Source organism: Lepus europaeus, chromosome 2 (genome assembly GCF_033115175.1).
Source record: "Lepus europaeus isolate LE1 chromosome 2, mLepTim1.pri, whole genome shotgun sequence".
Classification (NCBI taxonomy): Eukaryota; Metazoa; Chordata; class Mammalia; order Lagomorpha; family Leporidae; genus Lepus; species Lepus europaeus.
The window spans coordinates 89,674,799-89,694,369 of NC_084828.1; the positions used below are offsets into that span (position 1 = coordinate 89,674,799).

The following is a 19,571-nucleotide window of genomic DNA, read 5'->3' on the forward strand; positions in this document are numbered from 1 at the left end:
AACCGGGACTAGAACCCAGTGTGCCGGCACCGCAAGGCAGAGGATTAGCCTGTTAAGCCATGGCGTTGGCCACACATGTTCTTATACAACATGTATGTTAATGGATTTTTTAAATCATTATTTATCATATATCCTATTTGCAATATTTTTCCTTTCTTTTTTTAGTTGTACCATAATTTCTTTGACATATTTTAAAAATAAAATTAATTTTAATGGAATATTTCTAATGTGACTACCAACATATTTATATTTGGTTCTACCAAATATATTTAGACTTCACACTACCACCAATAGATCTCAGAAAATGTCTAAGTTTTACTTTGCTTCATAATGCTGGATAGATGATTAATCAAGCTATGCTGTTACCGGGTGTTCTATTCATAAACATAAAAGAGTTAGACTAAATGATCTTTCAAAGGTCTTTCTGCCACCAAGTTCAAAGTAACTTCCTTTGAAACAAGCATCATTGAGCAGGCTAACTCTACAACAGTTTTTATTTAATAAAAAAATCCATTTGTTCTCCATATTATCTTTGATAAAACTGCATCAATCTGAACCTTCCTCTTTATTATTTTTTAAATAAATATATATTGCCACTTTATGCAGTATGCAAATCTTCTAATATTTTAGGAATTTTAAGTATATTTATATTTATTTTATTTTATTTCATTTCTGTAAGTGTTTTAGTGATAACACTATAATTTCTTTAATTTAAACAGAATTATTGGATCAGATATGGAGGGCGACAGGATGAGAATCGGTAAGTCCTCCATTCAGTACCGAAATTTTTTATTGGTTCTGAGAAAAAATATTTAGAGACAGAACTTATTGTAAGGAACTTAACTCTGTGAGACTGAAAAAGAGATACAGGTTAAAATTCTTTGAGCTGCAAATCACTAGCTGTTCATCCTGATCCCAGCTCTTCCCATCAGTTTTGTGTGACCTTTTGTAGTTTATCTTCCTCTTTGAGTTACATGTTTGTTCTTCACCTGAAAGGGTTGATCCAGTTGATCTCTGAGTGCTGACATTCTAGGATTTCCAAATCAGAGAAAATTGGATGCTGTTTTTCATGTATCAACATTAAAAAACATGAAATTTTCTTTTTGATGCTGAATTACCTTACTATATTTATTTGAATTCAAGACATTCAGAAAGTTGTACTTCAAGTTAAAATATTGGTTTTTGCTAACTCAGAAATGAGGAGAACTCATTTTTCAAAAGACTTAAAAGTCAGCTTCCATATTTTGAATAATTCAAACACATAGAATATTTGAGTTACATGTGTGAGACAACATGGTCCGCATGTTCATTTTCAAATTAGGAAACAGGGCCAAGGCAAGCTACTTGTTCAAAGTCTCACCACATCCAAATCTTACTCAGAATTTTGAGGTCTTTCAAGGACCACAATCTTGGGTGGTCTACAGTTGTTACAAGAGATCTAAGAACATATTTGTATGTTTGGAATTGTACAATCTGTGTGTATTGAAAAGATATCCTGCTATCCTTTGTGCATTTGAAAAGTATGGCACAAACCTGTGTGTTTTTTCTCAGAACAGTTAAGAACTACAACATTGTATTTTAACAACAACAATTTATAAACACAATTCAATTCAACCATTTTTCACTGCCATGTTGAAGGCACAATATCTGAATGTTATAAAGATACACATGATAATTTTGTACTGCTCTGTTGAGACTAAATTCTGATGTGTAAGGGGTAAAGTTACGGATATTTGTTAAGGTTGCTAAGATGATTTACAGTACCAAAATGGAGTATACTAAGTCAGAAAGTAAAGAAAAACTTCATAGAGGCAGGGACATACAAAAATCTACAATATAGAATCATAGACAACCTGACAAAAGGATTCTTTGCATTTGAACATCTTTATTCAATGGAAAATTTCCACTGCAACTTTTTGATTGAGCAGAGTCCCTTCAGGAGTAAATGTGGAAAGTGCAGAAGTTCATGGATTATCAATGGGAAAAAAGTCATCACCCAAGATAGAACGAGACCTAAGAGAGGGTAAGTACTTGTGCATGTTTACTCTACAGGGACGGAAAGGAAAAGTTGGGTCATAGTCAGTTCTTGGCCACATCAAGGCAGAATCAACATTTTTTGTAAAATAAAAAAGAGGACTAAGCTACAACAGTTCATCAAAGTCTGAAAGCAAGGCTTATAAACAAAAATATTTCAGATTTGTATACAATTACCTTTGGTTTCCGACTGAAGTGCTTTCAGATTCTATTCCTCATCTGTTTCTCAAAGAAATCCTGTGAACTGGACAGGGACTGTGTGGACACCACTACCATTAGATGAAAATCTGAGGCTTAGCAAATTTGCATAACTTAACTTCCGTCTCACAACCAGTGAGTGCTGGGTAGTATGACACAAACTGGTCCACCTGGAAGTGAGACAAGTTATGTAAGATAGTAAGTTAGTTCATCTGAGATATTTGAAACATATAATTGAACAGGACTTTAAGAGAAATTAAATTGAAGTCACAGGAGTACGGAAGGAGCAATTCCAGTTGGTAAAACAAAGTAAAAGCAGAGTTACAGAGAGCGGAGCATCTCATGTAAAATCAAAGTCGATGGAGATGTAGGTAGACTTGTCACATAGTCTTTAAAAATAGCCAACCATGTTAAAATAATAAACTATTAGTAACAGTACCACTAACTACAATAATAATTATTGATATTTACTATTATTTCTGTTTTATAATTTTTCAAATAAATCTATATGCAACTCATTTTAATATAAGTGTCTCCTTGTGTGAGAAAATATAGTGACTTCTCCAAGGTATCAGAGTTCATAGTAAGGTGAGCAGGCATGTAAAACCAGGTTTTCATATTCTCTTTTTCACCTGCTTCAGGAAACATAGAAGTGTCCAGATATTCAAAATATATGCTTTATTTGTCAGATAATTGTAGTACAGAAAAGACCTTTCAAAACCCTGTAATAAGAACTACAATATTAGGGCTTGTGTTCTGGTGTATCAGGTTAGGCCACTGCCTGCACTACAGGTATCCCATACGGTTGCCAGTTCTAGTCCTAGCTGTTCCACTTTTGATCCAGCTCTCTGCTTATGTGCCTGGGAAAGCAGTGGAAGATTGCCCAAGTGTCTGGGCCCCTGTACTCATATGGTAGATCTGGATGAAGCTCCTAGCTTTGACCTGGCCCAACCCTGCCATTGTGGCCATTTGGGAACTGAACCAAGCAGATGATCTCTCATTCTTTCTGTGTAACTCTTTCAAACAAATAATACATCTTTTTTAAGAAGTACAGTACTTCTTTTCCCAGGAGAGTGTGTCAGCACATTCCTCTAAGTAGATTTAAAAATTTCTGGCTCTACAGCCTTCATATTTCCCAGCCCTTTCCTTTCTTCGCTTCCAAGGCAGTTTGGAGTAGTAAACAGGATAACTCATCTAATCTAATAGCTCATCTAATCTGACATGGACCTCAGTCCGTAGCCACAAATCCTAAGCTGCTTTATATTTTCCAGGGAGCTTAATGGTCATCCAGAGTTTATGTTGATATTTAAGATGAGAAATCACTCAGGAAGTGCATGTCAATAAGCCAGCACTTGGCTGTAAATGTTTGGGAAACTCCAAGGTAGTTGCCAGATTTCAAGGCATTTTTTCTGGCTACAAGGGAATCTGATGTCCAGCAACTGACTATAAGGTTAACGGGAAGAGTAGAACAGAAAACTACATATAATGGAGAAAAGCATGGTTGAGAGGGTTACCATAATCTACCATTTCTGCAGAAATTTCTTATTTGAATTGGCTACTGGGTTGTAGAGTTCCTCTGTAAACCTACTGGTCTGAAGGGGAAAATTACTTTTTTGCTACTGTATTTTTAAATTCAACACAAAACACTTCTGTGACAGATGCAAGGGACTTTCCCCCACATACACTAAGTAATTCTCTTAGAATTACTTAGTAATTCTCTTAGAACATCAACCAAGCATCTTATAACTCAATCCGATATTGACGCTATCCATCTGTGCTAGGTTCAGATCTTTCATGTTGAAGACTGAACCCCACAAAACTGCTCAGACTGCCCCCCACTTCAGACACCAGTCACAAGCAATAGATTGTCACCCATGCTACGGACTGAACTTTTGACCCAGATACCACAAACCAGGGTTCTACCCATTCCCTGTGTAGGTTCAGTTAATTTGCTAGAGCTTCTCACAGAACTCAGAACAAATTTACTGTTTAATCATCAAGAGCCTTATAAAGGAGCCAGAGGAACAGCCTAATGGAGACATATATATGGCATGGTACAAGGACAGGCAAGAGTATCCATGCGATCTCTGGGTTAACCACCCTCCGAGCATTTCCACACTTCACAACCAGGGAGCTCCTCCAATCTTGCTGCTCAAGAGCTTGTATGGAACTTAATCTCCAGCCATCATCCCATCATAGTCCCAAAGTCCCAGCCTTCTAACCACTTGGTCTTTCCAGTGACCAGTCCCATCCTAAGTCCATCTAGGGTCTATAGCCCAGGTCACCTCATCAGTTTTAACTCAGGTATGATCAAAAAGGGATCATTGTGAACAACAAAAGCACTCCTATCACTTGGGAAATCCCAAGGGTTTTAAGGAGTTCTGTGACAAGAACTAGGGACAATGACCATATATATTTTCATATGATTCTACACTGAAAAACATTTTAGCCAGTTTTCAAATAACCTAAATAGGATCTAAATTAAGAGCAGTGATAGGTAGAGGCAATTTTTGCAACCAGAAAACCCTTTCATACATTAGTTTTACTGAAAGCAAATGTAAAGAAGGCAAGAAAGACAGATGCAACACAAAACAAATAACATTTCAGCTCTGCTCATCGTCCAAGAAGAGCTTCTCATCTATTTTGGTTCCATGACAGTGTGTAGTAGTAGTCATGCTAGATTTTTTAGTAACATTAAGATGGTAATAACCCACGCATACATCTCAGAGTGACTGCATTTCACAGAAAATATATGGCAACTTACTAAAAACATGTCTGGCACTTGTACATTCTATTTTCTACCACCATTGTTCCCAAGGTTTTGCTCGATACTAATCTGAGAGTCACTGGGGATACAGTAGAAATAGTAAGAAGTTGGGATCAAGGGTTAGTTTCTGGGATTATCTTAGTCTGGTGTTCCCCACAGTGATTGAGGACTAGACACTCAATCTTTCTGATCCCTATGATCCAAGAGAAGCATGGTAATTTTTTAAAATGAACATAAAAAGTCGTTTGTAAGCTATAAAGGGCTGTACTCATAAAAGGTCTTGTTAGTGTACACACCCCTGTGGTGCCTTGTGTGAAATTGTGGTGTTTATGGTAAAATGTTTGCCCTAAGCCACCAGCAGTGAGCATGAAGGGGACGTTCCTGGGTGACTCCAACTTTGTGCAATGGGAGAGTCAGAGCCAGGCACATACTTTGTGAATGAGAGAAGAATTAAGTTGTTAACAAAAATCTCCTTGAACTGTGGTTAGGAGCTGGCCAAAGCCATTAAATCAAAACCCAGGAACCACAACTTGTTGGCCTACATTTTATTTTAATTTGAATGTTTTCCTCTGTCTGGTGTACTACTAGTCATCAATAGGCTGATTGACTCGCCCTTTTGAATGGCAGTATTTATTTTTTACTGTTTTCGTGTGTGTGTTTATGTATGAGTAATTGTGTTTTTTTTTTTTTTTGGTTGAACATGTGTATGTAGAAGGGGGAGAAATCTCAATACTTAGTAAGAATTAGGTTAATTAACTCCATATAGGAAAGGCAAACTTCTAACATAGATTCTCCCTGAACTAGTTTGGATATATTTAGGACTCTATATTACACTGTTCCTTCACCTGATCTTTGTACATTGCTTATGGCATGGTTAGGGAATGGTTAATGTCTTAGGAGTCCCTTTTAAATATATTCCATGATATGCTTAAGATTTCTCAGTCAGAACTTAACACAGTATTCCAGGCATGGTTAAATGATTCAGTAATAGTGATAATAATAATTGCAAATACTTCTACAAAGTTTAAGAGTGACAAGTGCATTTCTAAATGTTTTAGTTTTAATAGTTTTCGAAATCATTTTATCTAAATAACCTAAGTATATTTGAAGTAGTACACCCTCAGCATAGAAAACTGTATAAACTTGGTAAAGCATAAACCAACCTAGTTTACTAAATCCTTTATCTCTCTTCCAGGGTTCTATTTTTTAATATATTAGCAAGTGTTTTTCAATGAATCTGCAAGTATCTAGTCTTTCTTGTTGAAGGAATATTTCATTTTATATTTCTAAATTGTAGTAGAATGTGCAGTTCCCTCTTCCAAATATTTAAAGGAAGAGCTGCCTCAGTTTTGACTATGAATCTTAATTAGCAATGTAGATTTAAGCAAAATTTCCTAAATTGCGTTCTATGGGACAAGGAAGAGTTACTATTGTTTATTTGTTTAATTTCTGTGAAAATGGCATAAATGTAGCACTAACAACAGCATTCATTTGTCGTTTCACAGTTTCTGTAGGTCAGGGGTCTGGGGACCACTTAGGTGAATACATTGGTTAGAAACTCTCACAAGGCTTCATTCAAGTTGTTGACCAGTATTGGGATCTCCTTTGAGACTTGACCGGAAAGAATCTTCTCCAAGTTAGATGGGAATTCAGTTCTTACAGGGTTACTGGACCCTTTGGTTTCCAGTTGGTTCTTGGCCAGAGGAAGCCATGCAAGCTGAGAAGGCTTTAGACTGAGGCTGCTAGTAAGATAGAAATCATAGTGTTACATAACACAATCACAGAAGTGACATCTCATCTTCCTTGCTGCCTCCTACTGATTAGAAGCAAGTTCCAGGCCATATCCATACTTGTGGGAAGCAGATTATACATGAGCATGGAACCAGGAGGCTAGAAGACAGAGTCTTTCCATCTTAAGAAAGAAAAAAAAAAAAGTGTGTGTGGAGGTGTCAGCATGTTCAATTAGGGGTGAGAACTGCTGCATATGATATTACTGTAAAGCCTGCTCACATACAAAGTTCCAAGGGAACAGGTATTTGGCCTAGCACTTAAGATGATAGTTAAGACACTCACATCCTAACTTCCTGCTCATGCAGACTCTGGGAGACAGCAGGTAATGGCTCAAGTATTTTTTCCTTCTACCCACTGGAGACATAGATTGTGTCCCCAGCTCACAGCTTTGGCTTGCCCTAGTCCCAGTAATCTAGGGCATTTGGGGAATGAACCAACAGAAGATTTCTCTCTCTCTCTCTCTCTCTCTCTCTCTCACTCTCTCTCTCTCTCTCTTTCTCTATGCCTCTCTGCCTCTTAAAGAAAAGTTCAAAGAAGTCCTTTTAAATTGCATTCAACCAAGAACTTCCCAAAAACATGTTAGCAGACAAAATTCAAGAAACATTGAACTGTACAAAAACATAAATATTTTTCTGCTCATCCAAAAGATACAATACTAATGCTAAGGATTTGAATATATATTCTTAGAATCTAAAAACTTCTATTTATAAATTTTGATGAAAATCTTAAAAACAAAGACAAGCAACTAGTGTTTTATCTGAATGACCACATTATAACCAAATGTTGCCCTGAGATTTCCTGTGTCAGTGAGTATGATACAATCATAGTCACATTGTCACCAGTTGATAATACTGAAATTGTTGAAAAAAGGCAATGAATGAAGTAGGATGAATGTATAAATAATATATTAACACCTGATAAAGGCCAAAATTCATCATAATACACTAAGATGTTATAATAGTTTCAACAGTAAAAGGTAGGGGAAGAATAAATCTTTATACATCAAAAGTTCTGTAAGAGATATTGCCTGAAAAGAACCCAAGTGAGGCCAATGAGTATAATGTTCATGTGAAATGAAGGCTCTTCATTTGCAGGAAAATAACATTAAGCTTATTGTTAATATTGTACTTTGAACTTGATTGTATGGCCTAGGTTTTGTTTAATATGATAAATTTGTCTTGGTATTATAGTTGTATAAAACTATTAAAATAAATACTGAATTCATAGATCTATGACTGCAAATATGAATGTAGAATTAGAGTAAAAATAATTTGTCAGCACCAGAGTTCCTTAGGAAACATTTGCTAAAAGAGATAGCCATACATTATTCAAGATTCAGAAATATTATTTATTTCTTTTAATATTACATTATTCAAGGACTATAGTCAATCGTTTGTCCTAATGAGACTAGTACACTCTTCCCCAGCCCAACAAGTCCACTTTACAGTGAGAAAGCAGCCATCAACGCACATTTCTCATACCCACCTCTCAGAGGTGAGCACTTGTTATGGACAAGCACATCATGGGTCCCTTAGGAGTATTATAAAGAGTGAAAACCACTGTTCCCTTTTGTTCAGCTTTCTGTCTCAGGATGCTTGCTCTTCGCTGTATCTGAAGGCTTCCTTACCATCAGAAGCTTTGCTCATGAGTCCTGCTCACCCAAAGTAATGGACTTTGTCAGATCTGGATTTCATAATTTCATAACCTTAAGATGGCACCAAAGCATCTGCTTCTCCCTCTAAAGCACCTTGGTGGAGCTAATTTTTTTCCACTTTTTAAAATATGAGCTCTCTCCAGGGAAGGCAATTGTCTATAGGAAAACTCTCCTATACAGGAAAAAAAAAAAAAAAGAAAGAAAAAAAAAAAAGCTTAAGCATTCAGCCAGTGAATAGAGAAGAATGTCCCCAAATTAAGAACACTTAGAATCAGTTATATAATGGGATGCAGACTGGTGAAGGAATCCAGTGACTTGGCTTTGGGGCTCTGAGTTGCCCAATGAATGCATGGCTGTAGATACCAGGGAAGCTGTGGTTTTCTTGTCTTTCCTGGACGACACAAGCCTGTCACTCGGCAGTGCTGTGTGAGGGGTATGAATTAGGGGCTGTGGAAAGGGTGGCTCTTTTTCAAGGAGAATCCTATCAGATGCCCATTTTGTTTTTCGAGATCATCACTGAAATCAAATAAAAAATATTTATTCATCTTCAAATATCATATACACAGAATACATTTTTGTGACAAGTTAGGCAAACCTGATGGTAAGACATCTGCCTTTCTCCTGAATTCATATTACATCTGCCAAGCTTCCTAACAGATAATCTGTCTTTGCATTTTGAAATATTCATGAGGAAACTAACTCTCCCCAAGTGCACATTGGAAACTGTAAGGTTCTGTGCACCCCTCCTTGGAGACAGAGTTGACCAGAAGGCAATGTGCTCTATCTCTTCAGGTGGTCCTCTGCTCTATGAGAACATCACATTCGTCTACAACTCAGAGCAACTGAACGGGACTCAACGCGTTCTCCTGGATAATGTCCTTTCAGAAGAGCAGTGCCGGGAGCTCCACAGCGTGGCCAGTGTAAGAAGAGCAAGCAGGAGTGAGCCCCACTCTGCTGGCTTGTCCTGAGCCCGAGAGTTCTGTGGTCCTGTCTCATCTGGAGCCAGGGACCCAGACCTGAAACAACACTTTCTTTAGGAGAAGGATCTTCAGTGTTTGGGGCTCGTTGCTAGCTTTTGCTTTGCGGTGACTTTAATTTTTCCTGGGGGAACCTGGAGTATGGAGAGGCTGAATTCCTAATATAGCAGTCATCTAACAATGTGTCTGCCCATCATATAAAGTCACTGGGGAAATCCTTTTATTTCAATCTAGTATTTACCAATATATTCATCATTTCCATGAAAGGCTTCAGTGTTTTATAATGAAAATGCAGCATGAAGATGAAGTTGTTTTAAGTCTTTGGGTTGGAAGAATGATTATAACAGGATCCTGGAATAGAGTAGGATTCGTTCAGAGCATTGTCATTGGTCCTTAGATTTGGCTGCCAAGGCAGAAAGAGAGATGTGATGAATTCACAGCTGTAATCAATGAAATAACGTCTTGCTTTTTTCTCCCAGGGAATCATGCTTGTTGGTGATGGATACAGAGGAAAAACTTCACCCCATACACCCAATGAGAAGTTTGAAGGTGCAACAGTGCTGAAAGCACTCAAGGTAAAGCCCTGGCTTCTTTTGGGTTGGGATTCCTAAGTGTCAATGCAGGAACTTTTATGAATGGCAAATATAGACAAGAGTTTAGAATCTACACCCATTGGGACAATTGGGGGAGCCAGTATGAAATGGAGCCTTTTTTAAATCATTCCTTCATTTAGTCACCAATTTATCAGCCATTACATTTCCTAAACCTGTGCCTGATCAGAACTATGCAATCGCTATTCTTCAGATGGCACATGACCTAATAGCGAAAATACACCCAAACAAGTTCTGCTTCTCTACACAAGGAGTGTTGCTGGGGAGGAATGAAGAGAAGACAGGAGGAAGCCATTAGCCTTCCACTTTCCCTCTGTTATTCGGAAGAGCTTATTTCAATGGCTCCTGCCCTGGCCAAATGCCACAAGCAACCATGTGGTAATATTCCCCTTAGTCAACATAAAGATGACCAGCCTATATAGGCCTACTGAAATCTAATGTTTAATTTTTTATCCTCCATGCCACTTGCTGTTTCCTAAGTATCTCCCTGTCCCCCTCTTGCATTTCAGTTTGGTTATGAAGGCCGAGTCCCACTGAAGAGTGCCCGGCTGTTTTACGACATCAGTGAGAAAGCTCGAAAAATCGTAGAATCCTATTTCATGCTGAATTCAACCCTGTATTTTTCCTATACACACATGGTCTGCCGTACAGCCCTGTCTGGTGAGCCCCCGGAGTCTGAATTTGGTCCCTTTCACCCATAATGCAAAGAGAAAGAAAACAACACAAATTGAACTTTATTACATTTTGGACTAATATTTTAGAGGAGTTCTAGTTTTCTAAAACAGAAGAAATTTGCAAACTTACAAAACTCTTAGTTTTCCTTCTTTTTCTCCATTTTCATCCCTGAAGGCTGTGTCTGCATAACTTCCTTTTCAAATCCATTTCTCTGAAACCATGAGGCAAAGTTCTTTTCTGTTCTAGGTTTCCCTTACAGGGAACCACACCTGGGAATTACAGTCCCATTATGCCCAGAAACATTGACTGAGGGAAAGAACAGAAGATATAGGTTTGAAGGATGTGTTCTTCCACTCTCTGTTGCTTCTTATTTCTTCCCTACATGGTCTCTTCTGTCCACCTGGGTAGCAGAGTAATGGTAATGTCACCTTCATACATCTAGACTTGTGAAATGTCAGCTGCATTGAAATATTGTTTTTACATTTTCACCTCTTTCTCATTCTTTTGCTATCCCACATGAAGTGCAACCCGTGAAATGCACGGAATGTGTGCAATCATATTTATATCAGAAAACTTTCACAGCTGAAGGCACCAGTGTGATTTGCCCACGATTTCACATCAAATTCATATCAAAACCAGACCAGAATCTCTAGACTGCTGGTCCATTGTTCTTCCACCTGTTCTTCTCTGCCTTCCTTCTTTCAACAATTACAAAAGGATGCCAGGGATAGGAGAAGACAATTACATTGTCAGTTTTTCTGTTGGAAGTTTTTGTACATCGTTTCTCATTTTTTCCTGTTGCTTTTTCTTGGAAGGTCAACAGGATAGAAGAAATGATCTCAGTCATCCCATCCATGCTGACAATTGCCTGCTGGATCCTGAGGCCAATGAATGCTGGAAAGAGCCCCCTGCTTACACATTCCGAGACTACAGGTACAGCCAGCACCTCCTCCAGGACCAAGCTTTTACCCAACAGCTAAATAGCAAAGGGATTAGAAAGCTGCTCCATATTACCTGCCATCGTGTCCATCTCTATGAAGCCGAGATTCTCAAGGAATCTCCAGAAGCAGCTGCTACAACTGAAAATCATGCAGATTTTGCATCTTTTTCCAAAAGTGTCCATTTTGTTCTAATGCAAAACGTTAAGTTTCTATTTTACTTTAACTGCTTTGACTTAACTGAAACATACCATTTGTGGCCTATTTCTGTCAGTCAGAGAACACATGGGCATGGTGTCCCAACATGCATCAGGATCTTATCATACCATTTACCTACTCATGTTATTCACACCCAGGAGAAACTATGTCTGCATTTTATCAATTAGATAATAAAACTCAGAAGAAAATTATGTCCTATGTTATTGAAATATATTTTAGTGTGTAAAGAGAAGAGGCGAATGCACTATTCACCTTGTATATAATAGTATGTCAATTATCACTACATTGTGCTCCACTAACAAACATGTCTTAAGCACCATTTATCTACAAGTCTAGGCTTGACCACAAGGAACTCTCCAAGTAGATAAAGAGAAAAATGTATCCTTTACACTGACCATTATTAAGAGGAAGAGGAGAGTTATAAATAAAGTGGGCAGTTTCAGAGAGCTAGATTAAATTAAATGAAATCTGATTAAATTGGATTACTGAAAGGTGCACTTTGAAGTATGATTAAAACTTTAATGTATGTAAAATAAATAAATAATTCAGGACTATAAACTATATCTGATATTGGGGCTTGCAAGGTCAATTATTTCAATATCTAATTCAAATGATGCTTACATATCAGGATGTTCAGAGCACCACTAGTCTTCACTACTCTATAATGCTGCTGCTATAAAACTATAAGAGTATAAATGGTTTCCCCTTTCTGTTTATAGTGCCCTCCTCTATATGAATGATGACTTTGAAGGAGGAGAGTTCATATTTACTGAGATGGATGCTAAAACTGTGACTGTAAGTAAACCTCTTCCTGCAAGTGTATTTTTGCATTTTTATCTCAGTCTTAACATTTTTCCAAGGACCCATAGACAATTGGATTTCACATGCCTCTGAGCTCAAGAATTCAAGAGATGGAGAGAGTCCTAATAATTTATAGATCATAAACTATTAAAAATGGAAAGTGCATTAATGTCTCCTAGGCCACTTTATAGGTTGTTAAATCAAAGTATAGCAATATGACCTCATAGCTAGTTAGTGTTAGACTTGGAACTTGAACCAAGATCTTCTGATTCCTTGTCAAGTAACATGATAGAAATATAATCTTGGTCCCTATGTCTGCAAAATCCAAGGAAAGTCAAGTGAATCTGCAGTTGAGTAACCTGGTGTTCTACGTGCTTGGATTGAGCGTTGTCCTCCACAAACCTAGTTACCGAAATTATTATTACATGTGTATGTATGTGCACATATGGATACAAGTATATATATATGTGTGTGTGTGTGTGTATACAGAGATGAATAGATATCTGTGACTGTGACTGTAACAACTGTGCATCTGCAAAGTGATTCACACACGAACATCTGAGTCAAAAGTTAAATTCAACCACCATATTTCTGAGCAAACCAATGCCTTTGATGCCAAAGCCTCCTTAGCCTTCAGAAATCATGTTTAGCATCTTTTCTTTTTTAAACCAAAAACCATCTGTATTGGTAGAAATACAGGTCCAATTTAGTAAATAATCAAATTACAGATTATGTGTTATATCTTAACCATACAAATCTAAATAACTTGGGCATGTATGATGTGATCAACTTAAAAGTTTTGCATTATATTAGCAATTTCTATGAATTTTTTCAGAATTTTGTACACTTCTCTCAATAAAGAAACATTCATATAATATTCATGACACAGTACTTGGCATATGCAAGTAATATAAAAAACTAAATATTACTGTTTCTAAGGTGATTCATACAGGGATTCTCCTTAGTATTCTCAGAAATATTGTTATCCTCAGGAAAAAGTATTTCATAGAATCAAATACAATAGTGAATGTTTAAAAGATCATGATGCTTCACACTTTATTGTGAAAAACTTAAATATTAATGCGAAAGCAGTTTCATGCTTTATAATCTGAAAAGTTTTATCGAGATCAGTAGTCTGGATTGGAATTAAAACCCCTACACAAAATCCTTTCTTGGAAGAGCTTGATTTCTGATGACTGCTAACATGGAAACAGGTTGAAAAGTTTTCTTTGCTTCTACTCCATCTAGTGGCCATATTTGGAAATGCTCGATGTTTGAGAGCAAGGAATGCCTGTAATAATGTGTATGACTGTTTCTCTAGTTGTTCAATTTAACTGGAATGCTGTTTACTGAAGATGCAAAAACAGATAATTTTCTCCTTACAAGATTGTACAATTGTAATAGTAATATTAATCTGTGACTATTTACTGAAACAAACTCTTCCATGCCCCCAAGAAAATGATGCATTGATTTTACATACTTTTTAAACCCAAAAAATCTCAATTTGAGAATATTTTCCCAAATCAGTGATACTTAATATTCTTGCATATGGTCAAGCTTTAGGATATTTTCCAAGTAGACACAATTCTTCTGTAAGCCATTTCTTACGTCCTTCCCTTTTTCTACCAATCCCAACAAGGAGGGAATTTATACCAGTCCTAAGAGAAAGAAAAACAATAGCTTTCCTTTCTGCTTTCCTTGTATGACTTCAGATGGACGAATGAAGTAGGAAATAACCTAACTGGTGATGATACCAGGAAGTGAAGTCTTCTCAATCATTTTTTGGAAAAAATCTGGAAATTGTATAATCAACTGAATGGTGGGCTAAATATTTACATTTATTGAAGACAACTACATCATAAATGTTTCCTTGACTCCTAACCATTGGTTAGGGGAAAAGTGAAATAGATTTTTAGAAATGCTACTTGGAATATGGCATCCTTGGGAGAGACGTGGGTTCTTTTCCATTAATAGCATTTATTTGTGAGACATAAGAATTATAGAATTTTGCTTTCTGTGTGCAAGTTTAAGAAGATAAAATTCAAAGAACTCCATTTATTTCATAACAACCAATTCGTTATGAATGAGGCTGTGTTAAAAACATGTGTTCACCATGACCCATCTCAGCTACAGGGTATATTTCCCCACGGAAACAACATGGATGGAGCCATGCTCCTTGGGCTTGTTTATTCTTCCACATCCCAGTGGTGTGACAGCCTATTTGATGAGATTGGTCCTAGACAGCCTTAGGAAACCACACGCCTGCACTCAGTACCAACTGTGCCAGACCCTAGATAGCTGCTTTTCCTAAACTTGTCAAATGTCTTCACATGTAAATATACTTCCAATCACATCAGAAAGAAAACATTCCATTTCCTCACACATGATTTTTAGGGGGTGGGATGTTGCCCAAAAGCCCTGGTAAGCAGGCACGGAGAAGCAGTGGCCACCGTGTGCTGAGGGGAGTCCCCAGCAGCAGCACAGAGCCAGCTGCCCAGAAGACATGAAACTGCGACTCCCAAGGTCATTTACTGGGAAAGGGTTTTGGTTTTTATCCTACTTCGTAGGATGCTTAAAATATGATTAATTTTGCTCTTTCTATGTGGAAATGTACAAGAAATTCTCTCTCCTGGAAAGCAAAAGCAGATTGTTACCAAGGGCACCAGCAAGGGTGAACTCTGGATTTCCATCAGAAAGGTCACCTTGATAGAGAAGCTAATGAAAACCCGTGCTTTCTAACAAAAACAAATTCCTCTCCAATTACTGTGAACAGAACACTTACCAGAGAGTGACTGCTTTTCTCTGCAGGCCATGAACCCACACACACACTCTTACACACATTTACACACACGTACACACATGCGTGTGCGCACACACACACACTGGCACTCACCTGGGTCTCTGACTATTTGAATTCTCCACCAGCTCCTGACCCTCCATATGTGGTCTCTCAAACTTGGGGTATTTATGTTACATAGAACTCAGGGTCTTCAGAAAAATTGTCAAATATTTCTCCTGAGGCCATCAGTGAAACAACACTGTCATCTTATGTGATACAGAAAGAAACCAAAGGTTCACCTAATGCTCACGTATCAACCCAAGACGGTTCAGGTAATGGATTGTTAGAGCAGCATTAGAATGGTTCATACGCTCTTGATTCTTACTTTACTCATCTAAGAAGTACTATGGCATGAGTGAGTCTTCTGTTATTACCCAACGAAGAAAACTTACTCTTCTACCAGACACTTTTCTGACACAGGAGCAAGGCCCCTACCATTCAGTTGCGTAAGCTCACCTAACTTGAACAGCCTGCTTGTCTGACCTTATACTCTGGTTCAGTGACCCCAGCTCTATCATTTTTTTCCCTCATAGCATTCTTCTACCCAAACGTTAGTGGACAGCTCTACCAGAGCAATGCGCATAACTTGAAAGTGCTGTGTTAATCATCTCAAAAACATGCAGTGGCCATGGGATATATCACCCTAAGGGATAGTGTGTTCTCATCACTGGAGCTGTCCAAGCAATGCTGACATCACCACTGGGCAGGAATATTGTAGAAACAATTAAGTATCACATGGGATTAGACTTAACTTCGAAAATTTTTTGAATTGTGAACCATACATGTAGAATTAAGGAAATGGAGGATACCCACCCGACTACCTCGCTCAGTAATGGAAACTTTTGACACTTTAGTTGTTCTCGTGATTTCTTTTTAATTTCACAACTATTAAATGTACACCTACATTACACATGACTGCTTTGCTTGTGCTAAAGCTAAAGAAGTAAATTGAAACAGAAAACCTTTGCCTTCTTGGAATTTGTGGGCTCCCAACATCTCGAGTATCAAGAAACTACTATGTGTAAGACACATTTTACTTGAAAAAATTTATTTTCTTAGGCTGGTGGTATGACATTCCAGGTAAAGCCACCACTTACAATGCTAGCATCCCATATGGGCACCAGTTCGTGTCCTGGCTGCTCCACTTCCAACCCAACTCCTTGTTAAGGCCTCAGGAAACCAGAGGAAAGTGGTCCAAGTGTTTGGGCCCCTCCTACCCATATGGAAGACCTGGATGAAGCTCCTGGCTCATGGCTTTAGCCTGGCCCAGCACCAGCTGTTGTGGCCATCTGGGGAATGTACCAGCAGAAGGAAGACCAACCTCTCTCTCTCTCTCCCTGAATTTCAAATTAATAAATGAATCTTTAAAAATATATTTTCTTGGGAAGATACTATTTTGACCTTATCTTTGTTTTGCAGATGAAAAAAAAAAAAATGAGACACTCCGTATCTGCTTTAATGCTAGGATTCCATTAACCTTTAAGAGTTTAACCCAAATAATCCCATAGAAGGCCAGAGAAGGGCACAGCTGTATAAACGTCCATGTTGTAAGAACTGAAGGTCTAATTTTCAATTTCTCTCTCAGGCCTCTATCAAACCCAAGTGCGGACGTATGATCAGCTTCTCGTCCGGAGGAGAGAACCCACACGGGGTGAAGGCTGTCACCAGGGGCCAGAGGTGTGCTGTGGCTCTGTGGTTTACCTTGGACCCACTTTATAGAGAACTGGTAAGTGCCTGACACACCTGGAAATCCATGGGACCTGATTCATGAACTTCTTTAGTAAAAAAAAAAAAAAAGTCCATAGCCTTTGTAGACCTCAGGGACCAATAAAACGTCTACAGAATTCTTTCTGCTTCCCAACACTGGTACTGTTTACTAAGCAAGAGCATCTTCCTGCTCACACTCACGGCCTAGCAATTACCCAGCAAATGCTTGCAATGTGGACCCGAGAAAGACAAGGGGGCCTTGAGGAGTTCTGGTAAGGGAGGATGTTTGCAGAAATAGAGGTACCCGTGATAGCTGGCTGTCCCGAATTTCTCTGGAGCTTATCAGCAAACTGGAGCCCCAGGAGAGAGGAAGTGCTTCCTGCTGCTCACTAGCAACAGTGAATTATTTCCTCAACAAATCATTTTTTAAAAGCACTGGATAATTTATGAAACACACGGGGGACAGGGTGAGGGCAATGGAAAGCTATTATCTGTGACTTTTATTCAATTAAATATTAAAATACTATTATATTGAAGGAGCTGGCAACAATTAGACAAGGATTTCATTCTCTTGGATATCCTGGGATAGAGGGTAACACAGTGTCTCTGTGAAGCCACTGACACAAAGGTCAAGAACAATAGGTAGAGAGCCCCTCGGATTAAAATGTGGCCCCTGTACAAGCAATAATTTTCTAGTAGTCACTACCACTGCTTGGTAGAATTCTGTGTTTTGGGAGTACTAACTAGACACCTTCAATCAAAGCCCAAGTTGGCATGGAATGCTGACCCTGGAAGACACCGCAGTGACTAAACTGGAAGACTTGAAGTCTTCTCTAGCACTGACTATTGATGAAAAAATCCCACTCCAGGGACAGTGTGTGCACGGGTTAAGCCATCACTTGGGGTGCCCGCTTCCCACATCAGGGTGCTGAGATGGAGTTCTACCTCTGCTTCCCATCCAGCTTCCTGGTAATGCCCCTGGGAGGCAGCAAGTGATAGATCAAATACTTGGTCCCTGTCACCCACATGGGAGACCTGGCTTAGAGTTCCTGGCTTCTGGCTGGCCCAGACCTGGCGGTTGGGGTGATTTGGGGAAACAGTGCATGGAGAGCTCTCTCTATCTCTTTCAAGTAAATAAAATGATGGCCAAACATAGGGAGAATGTCCTGATACAGATAACACAGAGAACTGACTCCTGAAAGCTTCAGCGGGCTTTAAACAATTTCTTCCCCCCGTAATTCCTTTTTTTCTGTGTGTTTATCAACCTCCAAAAGGTAAGCATTTCTACAAAACACTGCTTCAATGCCAAGAATCCAGGTAAATGTGTAGATCGTGAACATAACAAATTGTTGAGAAATCCGCTCACTATTTTAGAATTCAATTCAAGAAACATTTAATCCATTTTGTTATTCAGCATCTAGACTCAAGGAATTGTTCTATCCAAGTAAGTTTCTCTTTCCTAGTCTGCAAAATTCGCTCCACTGATGGAAAAGTACTGGGGAACTTCTCCCAGTCCTCATACAGTAGCGACATCTAGTGGTCAAAGTGGAAAATAGCAAGTGCTCTGCAGCACTTATTTAGCCTGTGCGATTTTACCCATTCTTTACTACACATTGGAATCACCTGGTGATCTTTACAAACGACTAACATCTGGACTCTACACTCAGAATTATGACTTAATAAGCCTGAGTTTTATCTGGGTATTGGGAGTTTTAGAAGCTCCCCAGGTGATTCTAACACGCAGCAAAGTGTGGGAGTTCTTTGTTTACATGTGTTTTCTTAAATAGAACCCCTGAGTAAAGAAATTCTGCCTGTAAGCAAGTTATTAGAGCTGGCAGAGTCCTATTTTTATTTTAGATTATGGTTTTTTCAAATTGTTATTTTTGTTTATTTGGAAGACAGAGACAGAGGGATCTTCCATCCACTGTTTCACTCCCCAAATGCACACAACAGTTGGGTCAGGGCCAAATAGAGAAGTGACATCTGAGTATCCCATGTGGGTGGCAGTGACTTGACTACTTGAGCCATCACTTGCTATCACCCAGGGAAGCTTGAATTAGGACCAGAGCTGGGTCTCAAACCCAGGCCTTCTGATATGCAATACTGGTGCCTCAATTAGTGTTTGTTTGTTTGTTTGTTTTGACAGGCAGAGTTAGACAGTGAGAGAGAGAGAGACAGAGAGAAAGATCTTCCTTCCATTGGTTCACCCCCCAAATGGCCACTACGGCCGGCACGCTGCGCCGATCTGAAGCCAGGAGCCAGGTGCTTCCTCCTGGTCTCCCATGCAAGTGCAGAGCCCAACCACTTGGGCCATCCTCCACTGCCCTCCCAGGCCACAGCAGAGAGCTGGACTGGAAGAG

At 38.7% G+C, this 19,571-nt stretch overlaps 1 protein-coding gene across 1 annotated transcript in view; it reads left to right on the forward strand.

The window, feature by feature from the left end:
- Positions 1-19,571, forward strand: part of P3H2 (prolyl 3-hydroxylase 2) — a 169,286-nt gene that overhangs the window by 145,249 nt on the left and 4,466 nt on the right. Inside the window, exons 7-14 of the mRNA XM_062210180.1 lie at positions 720-760; positions 1,929-2,023; positions 9,237-9,364; positions 9,901-9,996; positions 10,542-10,692; positions 11,523-11,640; positions 12,584-12,659; positions 17,090-17,230. Coding sequence (XP_062066164.1) covers positions 720-760; positions 1,929-2,023; positions 9,237-9,364; positions 9,901-9,996; positions 10,542-10,692; positions 11,523-11,640; positions 12,584-12,659; positions 17,090-17,230 — 846 coding nt within the window. The remainder of the gene's footprint in view (positions 1-719; positions 761-1,928; positions 2,024-9,236; positions 9,365-9,900; positions 9,997-10,541; positions 10,693-11,522; positions 11,641-12,583; positions 12,660-17,089; positions 17,231-19,571) is intronic.